Source organism: Carcharodon carcharias, chromosome 6 (assembly GCF_017639515.1).
Source record: "Carcharodon carcharias isolate sCarCar2 chromosome 6, sCarCar2.pri, whole genome shotgun sequence".
In the NCBI taxonomy this organism is placed as follows: Eukaryota; Metazoa; Chordata; class Chondrichthyes; order Lamniformes; family Lamnidae; genus Carcharodon; species Carcharodon carcharias.
In genome coordinates, this window is record NC_054472.1 from 171,736,172 (window position 1) to 171,757,706 (window position 21,535).

General features: G+C 41.4%; 1 protein-coding gene across 9 annotated transcripts in view; it reads left to right on the plus strand.

Annotated features, from left to right (window-relative positions):
* Window positions 1-15,696, plus strand: part of ankrd12 (ankyrin repeat domain 12) — a 221,053-nt gene extending 205,357 nt beyond the window's left edge. For all 9 annotated transcript variants that reach the window (XM_041189212.1, XM_041189213.1, XM_041189215.1 and 6 more), the window contains 4 exons: window positions 6,136-6,234; window positions 7,500-7,643; window positions 7,753-7,848; window positions 12,826-15,696. In XM_041189212.1, the coding sequence (XP_041045146.1) occupies window positions 6,136-6,234; window positions 7,500-7,643; window positions 7,753-7,848; window positions 12,826-13,011 (525 nt within the window). In that variant the 3' untranslated portion in view covers window positions 13,012-15,696. The remainder of the gene's footprint in view (window positions 1-6,135; window positions 6,235-7,499; window positions 7,644-7,752; window positions 7,849-12,825) is intronic.
* Window positions 15,697-21,535: the final 5,839 nt, after the last annotated feature.

Sequence of the window (21,535 nt, forward strand, 5' to 3'; positions counted from 1 at the left end):
CGTTTCAGATCAATCATCTACATGTGCATATGACACAACAAAGTTGCAATTGTGGAGATAGGTGGTCGTAGAAAGTGCGAGATAAATGCGGGTCTTCCTTTTTCTTTAGAATCAGAAAAGCCTGCACAATTGCTTTTCTTAAACACGCGGTGCTTAATGTGGATAAATGATGTAGTGCAATATAAGAAATTTCAGGCCACTGTGTAATGTAGCTTAGGCAGGTATCCAGTTCAAACCTAATCTATGCTAATTTCACAGGATGACATTGCAAAAGAATTGGTTGTCTTCAGCAACTTATACCGAGGGAGAATGCACCCTCTGCTGGAATTGTGTGTGTGGATACCAGCAGATATCAGGTTTCTGTTTGGCTGTTGATATTGCCATATTTGAGTAATCCACCCATACCTTGCAATTCAGGTTTGCACAATGTAAGTGGTCACTTGGGATGCTGGAGAAGAACTGCTCAAGCTTGTGGAATAATAACCTACCATGATTTGCTATCTTTGAGAATGGTTGGGGCAGAACATTGAAGGCAGTGTAGAATAAATAAACTTTTGACAAAGCATCAATAATTTTCCTGTATCTTTCTGAATGTTTTATCTTGTATATTGCAACCAAAGCATTGGGGTTCATTTTATAGAGGAATAAAATTAAAAGACCAGACTGAGTACTCTGCACAGTTCATATAATTTTAAAAAAGCTACTGAAGCACTGGAGAAAGTGCAAAACATTTACCAGGATAGTACCAGAACTGAGGGGTCATAACTTTCAGTAAAGATTGAACAGGCTAAGCTAATTTCTCTGGAATAGAGAAGGTCAAATGGTGACCTAATGTAGATATTTAAAATTGTGAAGTGGTGGTTTCATGGGTAGAGGCAGAGAAGTTGTTTCCACATGTGGAAGAGATAATAACTAGGGGTCATAAATATAAGATAGCCATTAATAAATCCAGTAAGGAATTTAGGAAAAACTTATTTATCCAGAGTGTGGATAGAGTTTGGAACTTCCTACCATGTGGAATGGTTGAGGTGAACAGTATAAATGCATTTAAGGGAAAGCTACGTAAGTACGTGAGGGAGAAATTAATAAATAGATATTCTGATAGTGTTAGGTAAAGTAGCTTGGGAGGAGACCCGTGTGGATCTTAAACACTGGCAAAGACCAGCTGGGCTGACTAGCTTATTTGTGTTAAAAACAAAAAACTGCGGATGCTGGAAATCCAAAACAAAAACAGAATTACCTGGAAAAGCTCAGCAGGTCTGGCAGCATCGGCGGAGAAGAAAAGAGTTGACGTTTCGAGTCCTCATGACCCTTCAACAGAACAGAACCCTTCTGTTGAAGGGTCATGAGGACTCGAAACGTCAACTCTTTTCTTCTCTGCCGATGCTGCCAGACCTGCTGAGATTTTCCAGGTAATTCTGTTTTTGTTTTAGCTTATTTGTGTGTTTTAAATTATATGTAATTGCAGAGGTTTTTCTTTAAGGTGTAGGACTTGCAGTTGATATGAGAGCCACGTTTCTAAAAAGTGATGATAGGAAATGATGATATTCAGTCCTGCATTTTCACAACTAAATCAATTTAGAGACCATGAAATTTTGGCTTGATTTGAGGCCACACAGCTTTACTGAATTGAAAATCAATTCTAGTTGCTCCTCAATACAGTTTTCTTGGTAGTACAGAACTTGAATATTGCTGAAAATAGAATCATGTTGCCAAAGCTTTTCATCTTGCATTCATCAGGACAAAAGTGAGAATGCAAAATTTCAAACAATTACCAAATTTCAAACAATTACAATTTATAGTGTAGGAGAAAAGGGTGCTGATTGGTTGGCAATTCGACTCTGGCCAAGGTGTAGCCATGGAGAAAGCAACAGGGAACTATAGGCCCCCCCCAAGCTACCAGATAATTCAAAAAGGGCACAAGACTTGAACACGTTCCTTTTGTCTGCAGAGAACAGATTCCTGTTAATCACTTCTGGCAAATGCTATGAGCTCAGCTGATTATCTTAAATTGGTTGTTAGTGTAGCTATTAGTGCGTGGTGCGTTCAGGGTTGATCAAGTGCTGAATCACATCTAACAGTGGATGGTGCTTAGGATAATCAGTCAAGCTTATGGCAAGCTTATTTCTACTTGCTAGAAGCAACATTTATTCATACTTGGGGTCCCATTCTCTGCAAACAAAAGGAACATGATCAAAGCCTTGCGCCTTTTTTTTGGATTACCCAGGTGCTTGGGGAGCCTAAAGTTCCCCGTTGCTTTCTCTATGGCAACACCTTGGCAAATCAGAGTTGACTTGTCAACCAATCGGCACCCTTTTCCCTTGTAGCATAAATTGTTGTGATCGTTTGAAATTTGGCATTTATCTTGAGTGCAAGACGAAAAGCTTTGGCAACATATCTCCCTTTTCAGCAATATTCAATTTTCTGTGAATGTATATATTAATTTGTGTTGTACATTCTGTAACAACAGTTCTTATTTAATATCACAGGTGTCATATTAGGAAGTGAGGTATTGTATTTTTCTCAACATATGACATTATTTTAGTGGAAGGCAGTGCAATTGAAGAATATCAAAAATCCTATAAGACTAGAAAGTGAACATGTTATAATTCAATGATAGGTGTATTTTATTTTGCCAGGAATTGGCTGTAGTGGGTCAGCATGCTGACATTATGAACATTCATTATGATAATTTTACATTAGATTTTGCTCTATAATTTGAAAATTAACAAAAGTTTAATTCCTTAAGATGTTTATCTCAAAGCAAAAAGTAGGTCCAATGTAGTGCCTTATCACTAGTATCTGGATAGCGCAACTATGAAGTCAGCTACCAGAATTTAACTATTTCACTTGAAGGGCAAACATAATCTATTCTACTAAAATATCACATATTTACAACTTGAGCGGTGATATTTAGTGACATTCAGTAGTGAGTTTGGTCAACAACCTAGCCTTTCCATTAAATGATGCTACTGGAGTGGAACTTGATGAGGTCACTTGCATATTCTTTTATGCAACTTGTGTCCCAGGATGTATAGAGCAGTTTTAAGAAAGAAAATCCTATTACAATGGGTGTGCAGGAAAATGCTGATATAGGAGTAGATAATTCCCTTTATAATTTTCATAATTGTGTGAAGCAGCAACAACTTATATTTATATAGTGTGTTTAATGAAATAAAACATCCAAAAGTACTTCACAGAGGGAGCATTATAAAACAAAATATGATGTGAAGCTAAATAAGGAGATATTAGATTAGATGACTAAAAGCTTGGTCAAAGAGGTAGGTTTTAAGAAGCCTCTAAAAGAGGAAAGCAAGGGAAAAACCATGGAGTTGTAAGGTGGGAATTCCAGAGCTTAGGTTCTAGGCAGCTGAAGGCATGCCTTCGTAGCCACCAGTGGCGGGACAATAAAAGCAGGGATGCTGGAGAGGCCAGAATTAGATGAGTGCATATATCTTGGAGGATTGTGAAGCTGGTGATTACAGAGTTAGGGAGGAGGGCAAGGATCAGGATGGAAAGGATCAGGATGGATTTAAAAACAAAGACTTGACCACGGCCTAATATATGTCAGTGAGCACAGGGATGATAGGAGAATGGGACTTGTTGCAAGTTCAGAAATGGTCAGCAGAGTTTTGGATGACCTCAAGTTTACGGAGGATACAATGTGAGCAACTATCTCTGAGTGTGTTGGAATAATCAAGTCTAAAGGTAACAAAGGCATCAATGAGGGTTTCAGAAGCATTTTTTTATTCATTCTTGGGATGTGGGCTTCGTTGGCTAGGCCAGCATTTATTGCCCATCCCTAGTTGCCCTGGAGAAGGTGGTGGTGAGCTGCCTTCTTGAACCGCTGCAGTACATGTGGGGTAGGTATACCCACAGTGCTGTGAGGAAGGGAGTTCCAGGGTTTCGACCCAGCGACAGTGAAGGAACGATGATATATTTCCAAGTCAGGATCATTAGAAGCAGCCTTGGTGAATTCTTGCAGTGCATCTTGTAGATGTTACATACTGCTGCTACTGTGCGTCGGTGGGGGAGGCAAGTGGGGAGTATTCCATCACACTCCTGACTTGTGCCTTGTAGATGATAGACAGGCTTTGGGGAGTCAGGAGGTGAGTTACTCATCGCACGATTCCTAGCCTCTGACCTTCTCTTGTAGCCACAGTATTTATATGGCTAGTCCAGTTCAGTTTCTGGTCAATGGCAAGTCCCCAGGATGTTGATAGTGGGGGATTAGGCAATGGTAATGCCATTGAACATCAAAGGGCGATGGTTAGATTCTCTCTTGTTGGAGATGGTCATTGCCTGACACTTACGTGGCGCAAATGTTACTTGCCACTTGTCAGCCGAAGCCTGGATATTGTCCAGGTCTTGCTGCATTTGGACATGGACTGCTTCAGTATCTGAGGAGTCTTGAATGGTGCTGAACATTGTGCAATCATCTGCGAACTTCCCCACCTCTGACCTTATGATGGAAGGTCATTGATGAAGCAACTGAAGATGGTTAGGCCTAGGACACCACCCTGACAAACTCCTGCAGTGATGTCCTGGAGCTGAGATGACTGACTTCCAACAAACACAACCATTTTCCTTTGTGCTAGGTATGACCCCAACCAGTGGAGAATTTTCTCGGATTCCCATTGACTCCAGTTTTGCTAGGGTTCCTTGATGCCACACTCGGTCAAATGCTGCCTTGATGTCAAGGGCAGTCATTCTCACCTCACCTCAGGATTTCAGCTCTTTGGTCCATGTTTGAACCAAGGCGGTAATGAGGTCAGGAGCTGAGTGTCCCTGGCGGAACCCAAATTGAGCAGGTTATTAGTAAGCAAGTGCCACTTGATAGCACTGGTGATAATCCCTTCCATTATTTTACTGATGATGGAGAGTGGACTGATGGGGCGGTAATTAGCCGCGTTGGATTTGTCCTGCTCTTTGTGTACAGAACATACCTGGGCAATTTTCCACATGGTCAGATAGATGCCAGTGTTATAGCTCTTGTAACAGCTTGGACAGTGTTACAGAGGTGTTCTTACTAATGACGTGACTGTGGTCGGAAACTCATCTTGGAGTCAATTATGACACCAAGATTGTGAACACTGATTTAATCTCAAGGCTGTTGCAAGGGAAGTGGGATGAATGTGATATCTAGGGAACAGAGTTTGGAGAGGAGATAGAATACAATGGCCTCAGTCTTCTAAATATTTAATTGGAGGGAATTTATCTTCATCCAGAACTGGATGTTGGACAAGAAGTCTGATAGTTTAGCAATATTGGAGGAGTCGAGAGGTGCAGTGGTGAAGTAGAGCTGGATGTTGTCAACGTGCATGTGAAAACTAATGCTTTGCTTTCGGATGATGTCACCAAATGTGGGAAATGGGATGGGGCCAGAGAGGGATCCATGAGGGAATGCCAGAAGAAATAGTCCTGATGTGGGAAGAGAAGCCATTGCACATAATAATCCAACCACAGTTAAATAGGTAAGAATGGAACCAGGTGAGAGAAGTCCCACTCAGCTGGAGGAGGATGGTGTGATCATCTGTGTCAAAGGCTATCACATAGGATTTGATTGGAGGGATTCAAACTTGGAATTCTAGGAAAAATGGGCACAGATTTGGGAGGCGACAACACATTCAAGGATTTTGGAGAGGAAAGAGGTTGGATAAAGGGTGGTAGTTTTCAAGGATGGTGGGTTGAAGGGTTTTTTTTTAAGGAACGGGGTGATGTCGGTAGATATTAAGAGAGGGACAACACCTGAAGAGAGAACGAACATTTAATAATATCAGGAGGAGAAGTTGGTTGGTCAGCTGTTTATTGTGAAACTGCGAATGGGGTCAAGGGAGCAGGAAGTGGATCTCTAGGCAAAATCAACTTGGAGAGGGCATATGAGGAATTGGAGGGGAAACTAGAGAACAATGCAAGTTCAAGGCTAGTGCAGTGGGGATCTTTATTTAGAAGATGCTCCTCCTTTATTCATGGCCAGTTTCTGGTATTTGCAGCAAGGAGCCATCACAGTGTATACGATTTATCAATTAGGAGAAGAATAACAGAGAAGCATTGTTTTGGTGGATTTTTCCAGCATGAATTAATAAAATGGTTTCAAATTGCAACACTGCATTAATATTGATCACTTTTTTTTAGATAACTCCTCCTCCATCATTGTCAGAAGCACTGAAAGAACTCTTCAGGCAACATGAAGTTATACGAATGAAGCTTCGATTACAGCATAGTATTGAACGGGTACTTTTTTTTTAAGGACAATGATTTTGAGCATTGAAGCTGTTTGTCTCATGATATAGATTGAAACCCACCACTATAATCCGTAGTTTTGAGAGCCAGCTATAAATCATGTTTCCTTGGAACCTTACCTAAAGTATGACCTTGAAACTATGTCCATTAAACTATCTTTAAATATTAAAATGCCTTCTGAAAACATGACAGATTGCCATGATGTTCTAAACTTCTGACATGCTGTCAATGAGCTAGAAACTGTAAACTGTACCTGCTCGTATCTGTCCATCAATAAACTTGTGAATTCATTAGGCTGAACTGCGCAGCCTGCGGCAAATGAATGGCACCAGCCATTCATTCAGTTTAACAACAAAATTTTTATGGTCTTTTTCACTTGCTGTGATTAGAAAACTGTTTTGGTCCAGCTCCCTCTGCAGGAAATCTGAGATTTGCGTGAACAAGGCAAGCAATTGTGTATCTCAACCTACAAGATTGACGAATCATCAATGAGCCATACAGAGTCTGAATTAGGAAGTGCCAGTTAAGAATATTTAATTCAATGCCAAATTGTGTACAGGAAGTCACATAAAGAGGGGGGAGGGAATATAGGACTGAAAGTGTGAAGACAGAAAAAGTAAAAATAAAAAAATCCTTTAAATCTCCAACTGTAATTAAAAACTGAAGGAATGGGACGTCACACTTGTTAAAGTTAATTTTCAGTGTCAAGGTGGTTGTTTGGCAGAAATTAAGACTTACCGTGCCACAAAAAATTTACTTACACTTGGGTAGACATTCCCTATTTTTCTGCAGAGGTTAGTAGGTAAATATAATGTAAGTACAGCAACTTCAAGCCATTGCATGTGTTTAAATGCTGAGTCTCTCAGCAATATCTTGATATAGTGCAGCTTTTGAGGTGCACGGATACTTGGAAAGCAATTTCTTGATTTTCATGTTTAAATGTACATGTGCGATCACCAGGATTTGCTGTCCTAGTTGCACTTTAATAGCAGTGAGCTCTGTTATCCTCACTGTGACTTCTATCTTAAAATCCAGACCATTAAGTTTTAACCAAACCTGTGAGCAAATTCCTTAGACACTGGATTGGTTCAAAATATTTGCACTAACTACTTGAATGTTGGTTGAAATTGCACTATAGTAAAAGTGCTCAAAAGCTTATTGGTAATACAAGGTACACAGTTAATGTGCATAGCTACATTACTGAGGGAGTAGTTACATCATTTTCTTTTTAATGTATTCTTTGTGTTTAATTTCAGGAGAAACTCATTATGTCAAATGAGCAGGAGGTTCTGAGAGTCCATTACCGTGCAGCAAGGACACTAGCAAATCAGACTTTGCCTTTTAGTGCCTGTACTGTGCTTCTGGACGCAGAAGTTTACAATATGCCTCAGGACCCTCAGGTGAAGAGGAAAATTGGGCTTTTGGAGGGAATTATTTGAAATGGATGTTTTTATTAAATGCTCCTAAAATGCTGTTTTACAAATTATTGTTGTAAAATCTTTGCTTTAGGGTGATGAAAACAAAACATCAGTGAGAGATCGATTCAATGCACGTCAATTTATGTCATGGTTGCAGGATGTGGATGATAAGTTTGATAAATTAAAGGTAAGTTTCCTTCAGGAAGTATTTAAATAAGATGTAATAAAGAAACTATAGTGAAATGCTATTTATAATGAGAGCTGTTCAAACTAGCTCAAAATACATGGCATGAATTAGAACAAAAGTCATGACTCGTTAATCAGATTTTTCAGAGAGCTAACTATGGAGGGTGTAGTGAGAAAGGACACTATGTGAAGCATTGCCTTTTGAGAGCTCAGTATCCATTGTAGGGGTTCAGCTTTAAGAAATTGTATAAGATATCAGAATGATCAGGGAAGTATAATTTTAAGAAATCTTTAAAGGTAATTCAGGTCAACCAGGAATGACTCCCAGCAGGGAAATGGTTCAGTTGCGTCTTCAAGTGCAGAGATGACCTAAACAGTAACAGTAATACAAATTATCATTCTTCGCTCCTTCACCTTGAGCCATTCCCTAACTGAAGCATTTCCCTGCCATTTATCCTTCCAAACTGAGAATTGTTCCTGATTGACCATAAGAGAGGTTTTAGAGATTTCTTAAAGCTATACTACCTTGGCCATTCTGAAATTTAGTTTTTTTTTAAAGCTGTAGCCCTATAGTGGATACAGAGCTCGCATGACCCTATGGCTGAGATTTTGTCCCTCTTTTGCCCTGTTACAAGAGAGTAAGTGAATGAGGGAAATCAAGTGCATGTAAATTATTTGAAGTTTCAGATGAATTTTGGTGATGTTTTACAATTAATACTTGTAATTTAGGCCAGCAATGGAAAGCTGGAGGAAGAATGGAATGGGAAAGCTCTTTCTGAAGCAGTGTGCTGCAGTAACTAGTGAAGTTCCACAAAGATTTATTTTGGAGAAGAGTACTAACAAGAAGAATAAAAGTTCTAGTATCCGAACAATTAAATATATTTAGAACATTCTAAGAATTCTGTAAAGGAAGACACGTATGTCTGCGTTTTTCTTTTAATTTTTTAAAATTCATTCATGGGATGTGGTGGTGTCGTTATCTAGGCAGCATGCATTGCCCGTGCTTAATTGCCCTTGAGAAGGTGGTGAGCTGCTTTCTTGAGCCACTGCAGTACATGTGGTGTTGGAACACCCACAGTGCTGTTAGGGAGGGAGTTCCAGGATTTTGATCCAGCGATGGTTAAGGAAGAGCGGTGTAGTTCCAAGTCAGAATGATATGTGATTTGGGAAGGGAACTTGCAGGTGGTGATGTTCCCATGCATCTGCTGCGCTTGTCCTTCTAGGTGGCAGAAGTTGCAGGTTTGGAAGGTGCTGTTAAAGAAGCCTTGGTGAGTTGCTGCAGTGCATCTTGTGGATGGTACACACTGCTGCCACTGTGCGTCAGTGTGGAGGTAGTGAATGTTGAAGGTGGTCGGATGGGGTGCTAATTAACTGGACTGCTTTGTTTTTGGAGCTGCAATTATCAGGGCAAATGGAGAGTATTCCATCACACTCCTGACTTGTTCCTTGTAGATAGTGGACAGGCTTTGGAGAGTCGGGAGGTGAGTTATTCTCTGCAGAATTCCAAGCCTCTGACTTGCTCTTGTAGCCACAGTATTTCTGGTCAATGGTAACCCCCCCCCCACCGAGGATGTTGATAGTGGGGGATTCAGTGTTGGTAATGCCATTGAATATCAAGGGACGATGGTTAGACTCTCTCTTGTTGGAGATGGTCATTGCCTGGCACTTGTGTGGCATGAATGTTACTTGCCACTTATCATCCCAAGTCTGAATAATATCCAGGCCTTGCTGCACACGGATACAGACTGCTTCAGTCTCTGAGGAGTCACGAATGGTGCTGAACATTGTGCAATCATCAATGACCATCCCCACTTCTGACCTTATGATAGAGGGAAGGTCATTGATGAAGCAGCTTAAGATGGCTAGGCCTAGGACACTACCCTGAGGAACTCCTGCAGTGATGTCTCGGGACTGACCACAACCACCTTCTTCTGTGCCAGGTATGACTCCAACCAGTGGAGAGTTTTCCCCAATTCCCATCGACTCCAGTTTTGGTAGGGCTCCTTGATGGCACAGTCAGTCAAATGCTGCCTTGATGTCAAGAGCAGTCGCTCTTAGCTCACCTCAGGAGTTCAGCTCTTTTGTCCATGTTTGGACCAAGGCTATAATGAAGTCAGGAGCTGAATGGCCCTGGTGGAACCCAACTGAGCGTCACTGAGCAGGTTGTTGCTGAGTAAGTGTCACTTGATAGCACTGTCGACAACATTTCCCACTACTTTGCTGATGATGGAAAGTAGGCTGGTTGGCTGGGTTGGATTTGTCCTGCCTTGTTGTGGACAAGCCATACCTGGGCAATTGTCCACATTGCCAGGTAGATGGCAGTGTTGTAGCTGTGCTGGAACAGCTTGGCTAGGGAAGCTGCTAGTTCTGGAGCACAAGTCTTCAGTACTATTGCTGGAATGTTGTCAGGGCCCATAGCCTTCAGTGTATCCAGTGCCTTCACCTGTTTCTTGATACCACGTGGAGTGAATTGAATTGACTAAAGACTACCATCTGCAATGCTGGAGACTTCAGGAGGAGGCTGAGATGGATCATTCACTTGGCACTTCTGGCTGAAGATTGTTGTGAATGCTTCAGCCTTGTCTATTGCATGGGTGCGCTGAGCTCCCCCATCAATGAGGATAGGGATATTTGTGGAACCATCTTCTCCAGTTAGTTGTTTAATTGCTTTCTGGAACAATTAATAGCAAATGAATACACAATAGAGGGATATCCAGGAGGCATCTTAAGAGAGGCTCAAAATCCCAGGCGTATGCACTGGGGCTGTGTCTCCATCCATTTGCTCTTCATTGTGTCACTGAAACAAGGCTAATAAATTTTTGTGTCAAATTAGACTATATGAGGATTGGGGAGACAATGGCATAGTCACTGGACTAGTAGTAATCCACAGGCTCGGGCTAATGTCCTGGGGACTTGGACTCAAAGCCGATCATGGCAGATGGTGGAATTTAAATTCAGTTAATAAAAGCTGAAATTAAAAACTAGTCTCAGTATTGGTAATCATGCAACCCGTATGAAAACCTATCTGATTCACTAATGTCCTTCAGGGAAGGAAATCCGCTATCCTTACTTGGTCTGGCCTACTTGTGACTCCAGATCCCTAGTAATGTAGTTGACTCTTAACTATCCTTTGAAATGGCCTACCAAGCCACTCACTTCAAGGGCAGTTAAGATGGGCAACAAATACTGATTTTGCCAGTGACATCACATCCCATGAAAGGAAAAAAAAGTATTATTTTTGTCTTTAGCTCATTTTATAAACTGACAAAGAAACAGACAGTATGAAAGGAGCAGATGTAATTAAAAATACTCTTGAGTTCCATCCTCTACTTGGGTTTCCCAGGGCCAGGTACCATTTCCCTGTTTCAAGGTTCAGCTAATAGTGCTGTGTAACTGATCAATTGGAGCTTTGTAAGCAGCCTGGAGACTCATTCTAATTTTCTTGTCTTCTGTTGCTTTCAAGAAGGCCCTACTTCTGGTTACAAGTCACAGTGGAATATAGTTGAGGTTGGAGTTGCAAATCTGCTTCTGTCACTGATGCAGCGTGCTAGTACCACTTACTTCAACACCATCAATTATCTGAGTGCTTGTGCTAACTAAACTTTAAATTTTCATTGGAGCACTATATTGTCCACTGAGCTTTAACTGTTAGGTTCAGATTCCTTTTTCTGCAGATTTCCATTAATTATGTGCTCATCTTGAAAAACAAGTACAGCAAAGTAGCTATATATATTTTGGAGATATGAGTCTGGAGCGAAGGTTTGTATGTAAAGGAGGTGAAGACTGAGGATGTACAGCCAGTACAATTTAAGAATAAAGATAGTTGAAGAAAATTCCTAACTAAAATAATCACTTTGTGATTTCAAAACATGCAGTGTTCAAAGAAAATATTGGCCAAAGTGTTTGGTTAATTTCTACAGACAATACAGGCCCGCTCTCCTCGATCTCTCCTCATAGGATAGTCCCACAGGTTGGCAGGTTGTGACGTGGAGTACCTCAAGGATCAGTGCTTGGGCCCCAACTCTTCACGATATATATCAATGATTCGCTGATGAAATAAGACTGGGTGGGAATGTGAGTTGTGAGGAGGGTGCAAAGAGGCTTCCTGGGGATTTAGGCAGGCTAAGTGAGTGGGCAGGAACATGGCAGATTGAATATAATGTGAAAAAATATGAAGTTATCCACTTTGGTAGGAAAAACAGAAATGCAGAGTATTTCTTAAATGTTGAGATGTTGGGAGTGTTGATGTCCAAAGGGACCTGGGTGTCCTTGTTCAAAGTCACCGAAAACTAACATGCAGGTATGGCAAGCAATTAGGAAGGCAAATGGCATGTTGGCCTTTATTGCAAGAGGATTTGAGTACAGGAGTGAAGATGACTTTCTGCAATTGTACAGAGCCTTGCTGAGACTGCACCTGGAGTATTATGTACAGTTTGGCCTCCTTACCTAAGTTAGGATATACTTGCCATAGAGGGAGCGCAACGAAGGTTCACCAGACTGATTCCTGGAATGGTGGGATTGTACTGTGGGGAGAGATTGAGAAGACTGGGCCTTTAATCTCTATAGTTGAGAAGAATGAGAAGCAATCTCATTGAAACATACAAAATTCTTACACAGGTACACGGACAGAGTAGATCCAAGAAGCATGTTACCCTGTCTTTAGGGGGAGGGGGGAGAGTGGGGTGGGGTTTTAGAACAAGGGGACATAGTCTTAGAATAGGTCATTTAGTACTGAGATAAGGAATTTAGTACAGAGATTGTTTGATTTCCAGATATTAAAGACATCAAGGGATATGGGCATAGTGCAGGGACATGGTGTTGAGGTAGAAGATCAGCCATGATCTAGTTGAATGGTAGAGCAGGCTCGAGGGGCCGATTGGGCCCACTCCTCCTATTTCCAATGTTCCTATGTTAATTGAGTAAATAATGCCTTTTAATTTCACCTTGCAGTTAACACTTTTTAATTAATGTATTACAGACATGTCTTCTCATGAGACAACAGCACGAAGCTGCAGCAATGAATGCAGTGCAAAGACTAGAGTGGCAGCTTAAACTACAAGAGCTTGATCCTTCTTCACACAAATCTTTGAGCATCTTTGAGATTCCAGAGTTTTACATCCCTCTTGTTGATGTCAATGATGACTTTGACTTGACACCAATATGATTGTGCATGTGTTTTGGAGGTTTTAAGCAAGTGCATAAAATGACTTAGTTACAGTCACTGCTGAAAGATACAGGACAGTTACAGACAGGCTTGTGTATTTAGCTCCAGAGCACTTTGAAGATAAGTGAAGAATTGAGGATATGGGTGCTTGTGGCAACGAAGGTGCAGTTCCATTCCTGCATAATGACATGAGATTCAGCACTAACGCACTGTGACTTCCCATCGCTGTTTACCAGAAACCACTACTACATTTCAGTAGTATACATAGCTGATATATAGGTATCATTCACTCTTAATATCTGCCTATACTTTAAAGTTTACAAGATGGGGGCATTTGCTGCATACGCTATGTTATGTTCATACCAGCAGCGCTGGCAGCTGCAAGGTGATAGGGGCATAGACAAGTGATACTCTATCCCTAAGAAGGAATTCATGGTACAGTAGAACCTCACATTAGCACTCATGGGTAGAGTGCTGCCTCATTTATAATATTACACAATGGCTCAAAACTACATAGGCTTTTCATCTTGAAATATACAGATCTGTTTTTGGATAACATTCTAACAAGAACTCAAATTTGTCTTTCTAATTTCAAAGAAAATACCATACTTTACTGTATCTTTTTCTCTCAATTCAAAACAGAAACTACTGCATTAAGAGGCACTTGCTGGTTTTGTAAATGTTTCAGAAATTAATGGTATTTAAATACTTTCTCTGTTTACATGCTTGCACTTTGTTAAAATTATTCACCTTATTGTTTTGAGCACTTCAAACTCTTTTCATCAACTTACTTTTAAAAAAAACACTTTTTCCACATCTCTTAACCTTGGGGGCTGTCTAAGTGTTTGCCTTTGTGGGTCATATAGGTTCATGTGAAGGAACCTTGGGTGGGGAAACTCAAAAGAAGTTTGAATTCATGTTCCAATTAATTTCCTCCGATCTCAAGGTGCTGATGGTAACAGGTCAAATGTTAGAATGTATCTACAAGTCATCTGCCATTGTTGAGAACAATCCCTTCTAAACTTCCAGCCTTTCAAACTTCAAACCGTACAAACCACCAAAAAACACAAATGGGACTAAGTTGCTGGGGTTCAGGAGCCACATGTAGACTGAGGACTAGGGGTTGGACGCACCTTTCTTGAGCTAGCTGCTCCGCTATAAATGTTAATTATTTGCTCAGCTCACCAGTTCACTTTGCAATGATGGTTGCAGAGCTTTGATTTTAAAATAAAACATTCTCAGCACGATTCAGTATCTTGTTCTGCTGCTGCCACTTTGTTCACTATCACTTTTATAAAAATATTATCCCAGCAACTAAAGGTTAGAGCATATGCCCATTAAATGCAAGGCACTAGTTTAAATTCCGATCTTGACCCAGGTTTCTGGTTGAAGGTGGTTAGAGAAGCTATGTGAGTTTATCATTCTCATTTAGGTAAGCTTGAGAAGATGGGGAAAAGCTGAGCCAAAGTGTCGAGCTTGCCATACTGCTCAAACAGTGCTCACCCTGGGTTCATGAAGGAGTGGCCTTGATGTCTTGTCAGCCATATTGTTCTCATCAAAGAGAATTAAGTAGCTGTAAGAGAGAAGACTGGGGTTATTTAAAGCTGCCTTTACATTTGTTTAACACTGAATTAGAACCACCAGTTCTCAATGAAAGGTCCTGTGCAGCCAATGCCAGCACCAAAGTAATTACTGAATTTGATAAGGCTGGCCGCTGGGAAGACCCCAGTACTAAGTGTTCTCTATCTTTGGCCTTAATTAATCCAACATGCTTGCTTTGATGTTGCCACCAGTTGCACACAACCTACATCTGAGGAGCCAGTGGCATTGCCAGCAAACTAAAGCAATATAGAAACTGCTTAGTAGACATGCTGACATTGCTCCTCACTGTAACCTATTTGCCTGGCTCCCAAGTAGTACATTATAGCTGGGCCCTGTTATATTTCCCAGTAAGCAGTTGTACCCTAAGAAAATACACCTTAGGGCTTTTATTGCTTTACTGCCATGAAAAGGCAAGCACTATACTCTGAATAAGACTTAGCTGAATTTTAAGAAAGATAGACAAATTAGTAACAAAAGAATCGTCCCACCTTTTTCATTTCACAATTATCTGTTTTGATCTTAAATATTGTACAGATTGTCTTGTTTGTTTTTGGGGCAGGGGAAATTCTGCACAGATGTATTATTTTGTCCTTTTTTTAAAATAAGTTATTTTATACATATCATTGCGCAGATGTAAATAACATTGTATTTAACAATATTGTTTAAAATATGTATAAAGAAAATTATATAGTTATTTTGATTGTATAGCTCATTAATTGTCTAATGTTTCAATGGACCAAAGTTGCAATTGATAGTTGGTTTTATATTGATTGTAGTGTGCTGTGGTTTGACCTTGTTTGTTAGGCATGTGTTTGGGTTTGCTTTTTTACATTGCCGCAACTGTTCGAGAATACACTTACGATGCAATGCATGCATTACCAGGTTATCTTCAGTGTCCTGTTCTTCTCCCCTTCTTTCCCCACACCCTGAAGAAAAATCTGCAGCAGAACCTATTTTTTCAGCACAAATGCTTTTTGAATTATAGTTCTAAAAGTGTAAATTGTTTATTTTAATATTTACCTGTTGATTAATATGTAAATACATGTAAATATATTGTTAAATAAATTTTAATGGTCATGTTAATTAAATGGTGTTGTATCTATGGTTGTGCAAGCTGAATGGGGATTGTTTTATTGTCTGCTTTTGAATTTGAGATGACAATTCCTAATTGTTTTAGCCAGAAGAACACACTTTAACTGCACTTAAATTTGCAGAACCAGCACCCATGATAAAATAATCACAGATGCTTCACTGGCCAAAGTGTTTTCTTGATTTAGACTTTGTTCAGTAAATCATAATCTCTATCTAATAAATATAAAGGTTTTTCATGGAAATTTCAAGGTAACAGGCTATTCAACATAACCGCTCCATGTTGATATTTATCTTCCACTAGCAGTAGCCCTAATCCCAGGTGCCTGATCTGTTCTCATTTCTCTTTATTTCCCTTTCCTTTAACCACCTTTCTAACCTTTTCAGCCATTCAACCGCCTTTTGGTTTCCATTTCAGAACTGGGTGTGCCCAGCATTTTCTGTTTTTATTTCAGGATATCTGCAGTCTTTTAATTAGCAATTTATTTTTAACAGGATGGAATTAGGTCACAGATCTGCCATGATCTTGTTGAATGGCAGAACAGGTTTGAGGGGCTAAATGGCCCATTCCCATTCCTAACAGCAGTCTCTTAATTAAGCTCCATATGAAGTCATTGTTTACTTAACAGTAATTTTGTTAAAGGAACAGACCTTTTTTTATACTTTTAGTATAAGAATGGCATGTTAGGTCTGTAACTAACCCAGACATTCATTCCAAGAATGTAATATTACTGCACCCATTCTTCAAAAGATTCACACCTAGAGCTTAGCGGCAGCATAATATATAAAGGATCTTTCCTGTGATAATTATACTGCGGTTTATTGTGAGTACCATCACAGAAGATTCACACATACGTACAGATTTATGAAAGCTGTACAGAAAAAGAACCCAAATTGAATTGGTTTACAAAAAGAACCTAGAGAATCCTGTAAAATGCAGATTTAAATAAAATCCTTTCTTCATAAACTTTGGTTCAATTTCAGCCTGCAAAGTTGTGTACATTTAATTCTTAAAAAAACTTACCCAAATGACATGCATCATGATGGAGTCTCTTAAATATGACCCGTGACACTGAGTGTAGGTTGTTGCAATCTCCTCTGTCACCTTTGATTTTGCATAGTGTGTTAATTTCTGCATAGCACATCTCCAGTGTGAACTGACCTACTTTACCAACTGAATAAGTCAACACATAATCAATGCATCCATTCCTGAATGACAACAAGCTCCATAAACAAAACACAACATAAATGAAGACTATCTCTTCAAACTCCAAAGTGAACAGGAGCCAGGCTACTCTTTTCAGACCTGTGCTTCCCCTAGGAATCCACGTTTGCCTTTTCTTCCCTTATTGCATAAAGACATAAGAAATAGGAGTAGGCCATTTGGCCCCTCAAGCCTGCTCTACCATTGAATAAGATCATGGCTGATCTGATTGTGGCCTTAACTTCACTTTCCTGCCATAACCCTTGACTCGCTTGTATATCAAAAATCTGTCTAACTCAGCTTAGAATATCCTCAATGACCCAGACTCCACTGCTCTCTGGAGTAGAGAATTCCAAAGATTAATGACCTTCTGACAGAAGAAATTCCTCCTCATCTCCATCAACTGTGCCTCCTTGTTCCCACATGACTGGAAACATTCTCTTAGCATCTATCCTGTCACACACCCTCAGGATCTTATATGCTTCAATAAGATCACCCCTCATTCTTCCAAACTCCCATGAGTATAGGCCAAACCTGCTTAATCTTTCCTTATACCACAGTCCCTTCATTCCAGGAATCAGCTTGTGAACTGGTTCTGAACTGCTTCCAATAAAAGTATATCCCTCAAATAAGGAGACCAAAAACAGTGTGCCATACTCCAGATGTGACCTCACTAATGCCCTGTACAGTTGTAGCAAGATTTTTTTATTATTCATTCATGGGATGTGACCTTCGCTGTCTGGGCCAGCATTTATTGCCCATCCTTTGTCCTTGAGAATGTGGTGGTGGTGAGCTGCCTCCTTGAACCACTGCAGTCCCTGTGGTGTGGGTACACCCACAGTGCTGTTAGGGAGGGAATTCCAGGATTTTGACCCAGCAACAGGAAAGGCGATATATTTCCAAGCTAGGATGGTGAGTGACATGGAGGGGAACGTGCAGGTGATGGTGTTCCCAACTATCTGCTGCTTTTGTCCTTCTAGATGGTAGTGACCATGGGTTTGGAAGGTGCTAACTAAGGAGCTTTGGTGAATTCCTGCAGTGCATCTTGTAGATGGTACGTACTGCTACTACCATGCATTAGTGGTGGAGGGAGTGAATGTGGTGCCAATCAAGTGGGCTGATTTGTCTGTTCAAGCTTCTTGAGTGTTGTTGGAGCTGCACTCATCCAGGCAAGTGCGGGGTATTCCATCACACTCCTGACTTGTGCCTTGTAGATGGTGGACAGGCTTTGGGGAGTCAGGAGGTGAGTTACCTGTTTCAGGATTCCTAGCCTCTGGCCTGCTCTTGTAGCTACAGTATTTATATGGCTAGTCCAATTCAGTTTCTGGTCAATGGTAACTCCCAGGATGTTGATAATGGGGGATTCAGTGGTGGTGATGCCATTGAATGTAAAGGGGCAATGCTTAGATTCTCTCTTGTTAGAGATGGTCATTGCCTGACACTTGTGTGGCGCAAATATTACTTGTCACTTGTCAGCCCAAGCCTGGATATTGTCCAGGTCTTGTTGCATTTGGACATGAACTGCTTCAGTATCTGAGGAGTCGTGAAAGGTACTCAACATTATGCAATCATCAGCGAACTTCCACACTTCTTATGATGGAAGGAAGTTCATTGATGAAGCAGCTGAAGATCGTTGAGCTAAGTACACTACCCTGAGGAATATCCTGATGTCCTGGAGCTGAGATGACTGACCTCCAACAGCTACAGCCATCTTCCTTTGTGCTAGGTATGACCCTAACCAGCGGAGAGTTTTCCCGCTGATTCCCATTGACTCCAGTTTTGCTATGGTTCCTTGATGCCACACTCAGCCAGATGCGGCCTTGACATCAAGGGCAGTCACTCTCACCTCACCTTGGGAGTTCAGCTCTTATGTCCATGTTTGAACCAAGGCTGTCATGATTTGAGGAGCTGAGTGGCCCTGGCAGAACCCAAACTGGGCGTCATTGAGCAGGTTATTGCTAAACAAGTGCCGCTGGATAACACTGTTGATGACCCCTTCCATTACTTTAATGATGGAGAGTAGACTGATGGAGCGGTAATTGGCCAGATTGAATTTGTCCTGCTTTTTTGTGTACAGGACACACCTGGGCAATTTTCCACGTAGCCAGATAGATGCCAGGAACAGCTTGGCTAGGGGCGCAGCAAGTTCTGGGACACAAGTCTTCAGTACTATTGCCAAAGTATTGTCAGGCTCCATAGCCTTTGCAGTATCCAGTGCCCTCAGTCATTTCTTAATATCACATGGAGTGAACCGAATTGGCTGAAAACTGGCATCTGTGATGCTGGGGACCTCCAAAGGAGGCCGAGATGGATTAAAAGATCATAAGACACAGGAGCAGAAATTAGGCCATTCGGCCCATCAAGTCTGCTCCGCCATTCGATCATGGCTGATAAGTTTCTCAACCCTATTCTCCTGCCTTCTCCCCGTAACCTTTGATCCCTTTACCAATCAAGAACCTATCTATCTCGGTCTTAAATGCACTCAATGACCTGGCCTCCACAGCCTTCTGTGGCAATGAATTCCATAGATTCACCACTCTCTGGCTAAAGATGTTTCTCCTCATCTCTGTTCTAAAAGGTCTTCCCTTTACTCTGAGGCTGTGCCCTCGGGTCTTAGTCTCTTCTACTAATGGAAACATCTTCCCCACATCCACTCTATCTAGGCCTTTCAGTATTCTGTAAGTTTCAATCAGATCCCCCCTCATCCTTCTAAACTCCATCGAGTATAGACCCAGAGGATCAATAAACTCGGCACTTCTGGCTGAAGATTGTAGCAAATGCTTCAGCCTTATCTTTTGCATTGATATGCTGGGCTTCCCCATTATTGAGGATGGGGATATTTATGGAGCCGCCTCCTCCAGTGAGTTGTTCAATTGTCCACCACCATTTAGGACTCGATGTGGCAGGACTGCAGAGCTTAGATCTAATCCATTGGTTGTTGGATCGCTTAGCTCTGTCAATCACTTGCTGTGTATGCTGTTTGACATGCAAGTAGTCCTGTGTTATGGCTTCACCAGGTTGACACCTCATTTTTAATTATGCCGGGTGCTGCTCCAGGCATGCCCTCCTTAATTCTTCATTGAACTAGGGTTGATTCCCCCTGGCTTCATGGTAATGGTAGAGTGGGTGATATGCTAGGCCATGAGGTTATAGATTGTATTCGAATACAATTCTGCTGCTGATGGCTCACAGTGCCTCATGGATGCCCAGTCTTAAGTTGCTAGATCTGTTCAAAATCTATCCCATTTAGCACAGTGGTAGCGCCACACAACATGATGGAGGGTATCCTCAATGTGAAGGTGGGACTTCGTCTCCACAACAACGATGTGGTGGTTACTCCTACTGATAATGTCATAGACAGATGCATCTGCGGCAGGCAGGTTGGTGAGGATGAGGTCAAATATGTTTTTACCTCTTGTTGGTTCCCTCACCACCTACCACAGACCCACTCTAGCAGCTCTGTCCTTTAGGGCTTGGCCAGCTACCAAGCCATTCTTGGTGACAAACTTTGAAGTCCCCCACCCAGAGTATACTTTGCGCCCCTGCCACCCTCAGTACTTCCTCCAAGTGATATTCAACATGGAGGAGCACTGATTCATCAGCTGAGGGAGCACGTTACATGGTAATCAGCAGGAGGTTTCTTCCCCATGTTTGGCCCAATGCCATGAGACTTCATGGGGTCTGGAGTTGATGTTGAGGACTCCCAGGGCAACTCCCTCCCAACTGTATACCACTGTGCCACCACCTCTGCCAGGTCTGTCCTGCCGGTGGGACAGGACATACCCAGGGATGATGATGGTGGTGTCTGGGACATTATCTGTAAGATATGCGGATGAGTATGTCAGGCTGTTGCTCAACTAATCTGTGAGACAGCTCTCCCAATTTTGGCACTAGACCCCAGATGTTACTAAGGAGGGCTTTACAGGATCAACAGGGCGGAGTTTGCCGTTGTCGTTTCCAGTGCCTCAGTCAATGCCACGTGGTCCATCCAGTTTCATTCCTTTTTTGAGGCTTTGGAGTGGTTTGATACAACTGAGTGGCTTGCTAGGGCATTTAAGAGACAACTACATTCCTGTGGGTCTGGAGTCACATGCAGGCCAGACCAGGTAAGGACCGCAGATTTCCTCCCCGAAAGGATATTAGTGACTGAGTGTATTGTAGCCAAATTTCCCTACTTTTATACTCCATTCCTCTTGCAATGAAGGCCAACATTCAATTTGCCTTCCCAATCACTTGCTGTACCTGCATGCTAACTTTTTGCAATTCATGTGCAAGGATACACAGATCCTGTAACCAGCATGCTGCAGACTCTCCCTGTTTAAATAATCTGCTTTTCTATTCTTCCTACCAAAGTGAACAAACTAATGTTGCCCCACAATATACTCCCAACTGCCAAAGATTTTGCCCACTAACTGTATCTCTTTGCTTCACAACTTGGTTTCCTATCTATCTTTGTACTGTAAGCTAATTTGGTGACGATACACTCAGTCCCTTCATCCAATAAAGATCGTAAATAGTTGAGGCCCCAGCACTGATCCCTGTGGCACTCCTTCAGTTATAATTTGCCATCTTCAAAATGACTCATTTATCCTGACTCTATTTAGTGTTGGTTGGCCAATCCTCTATTAT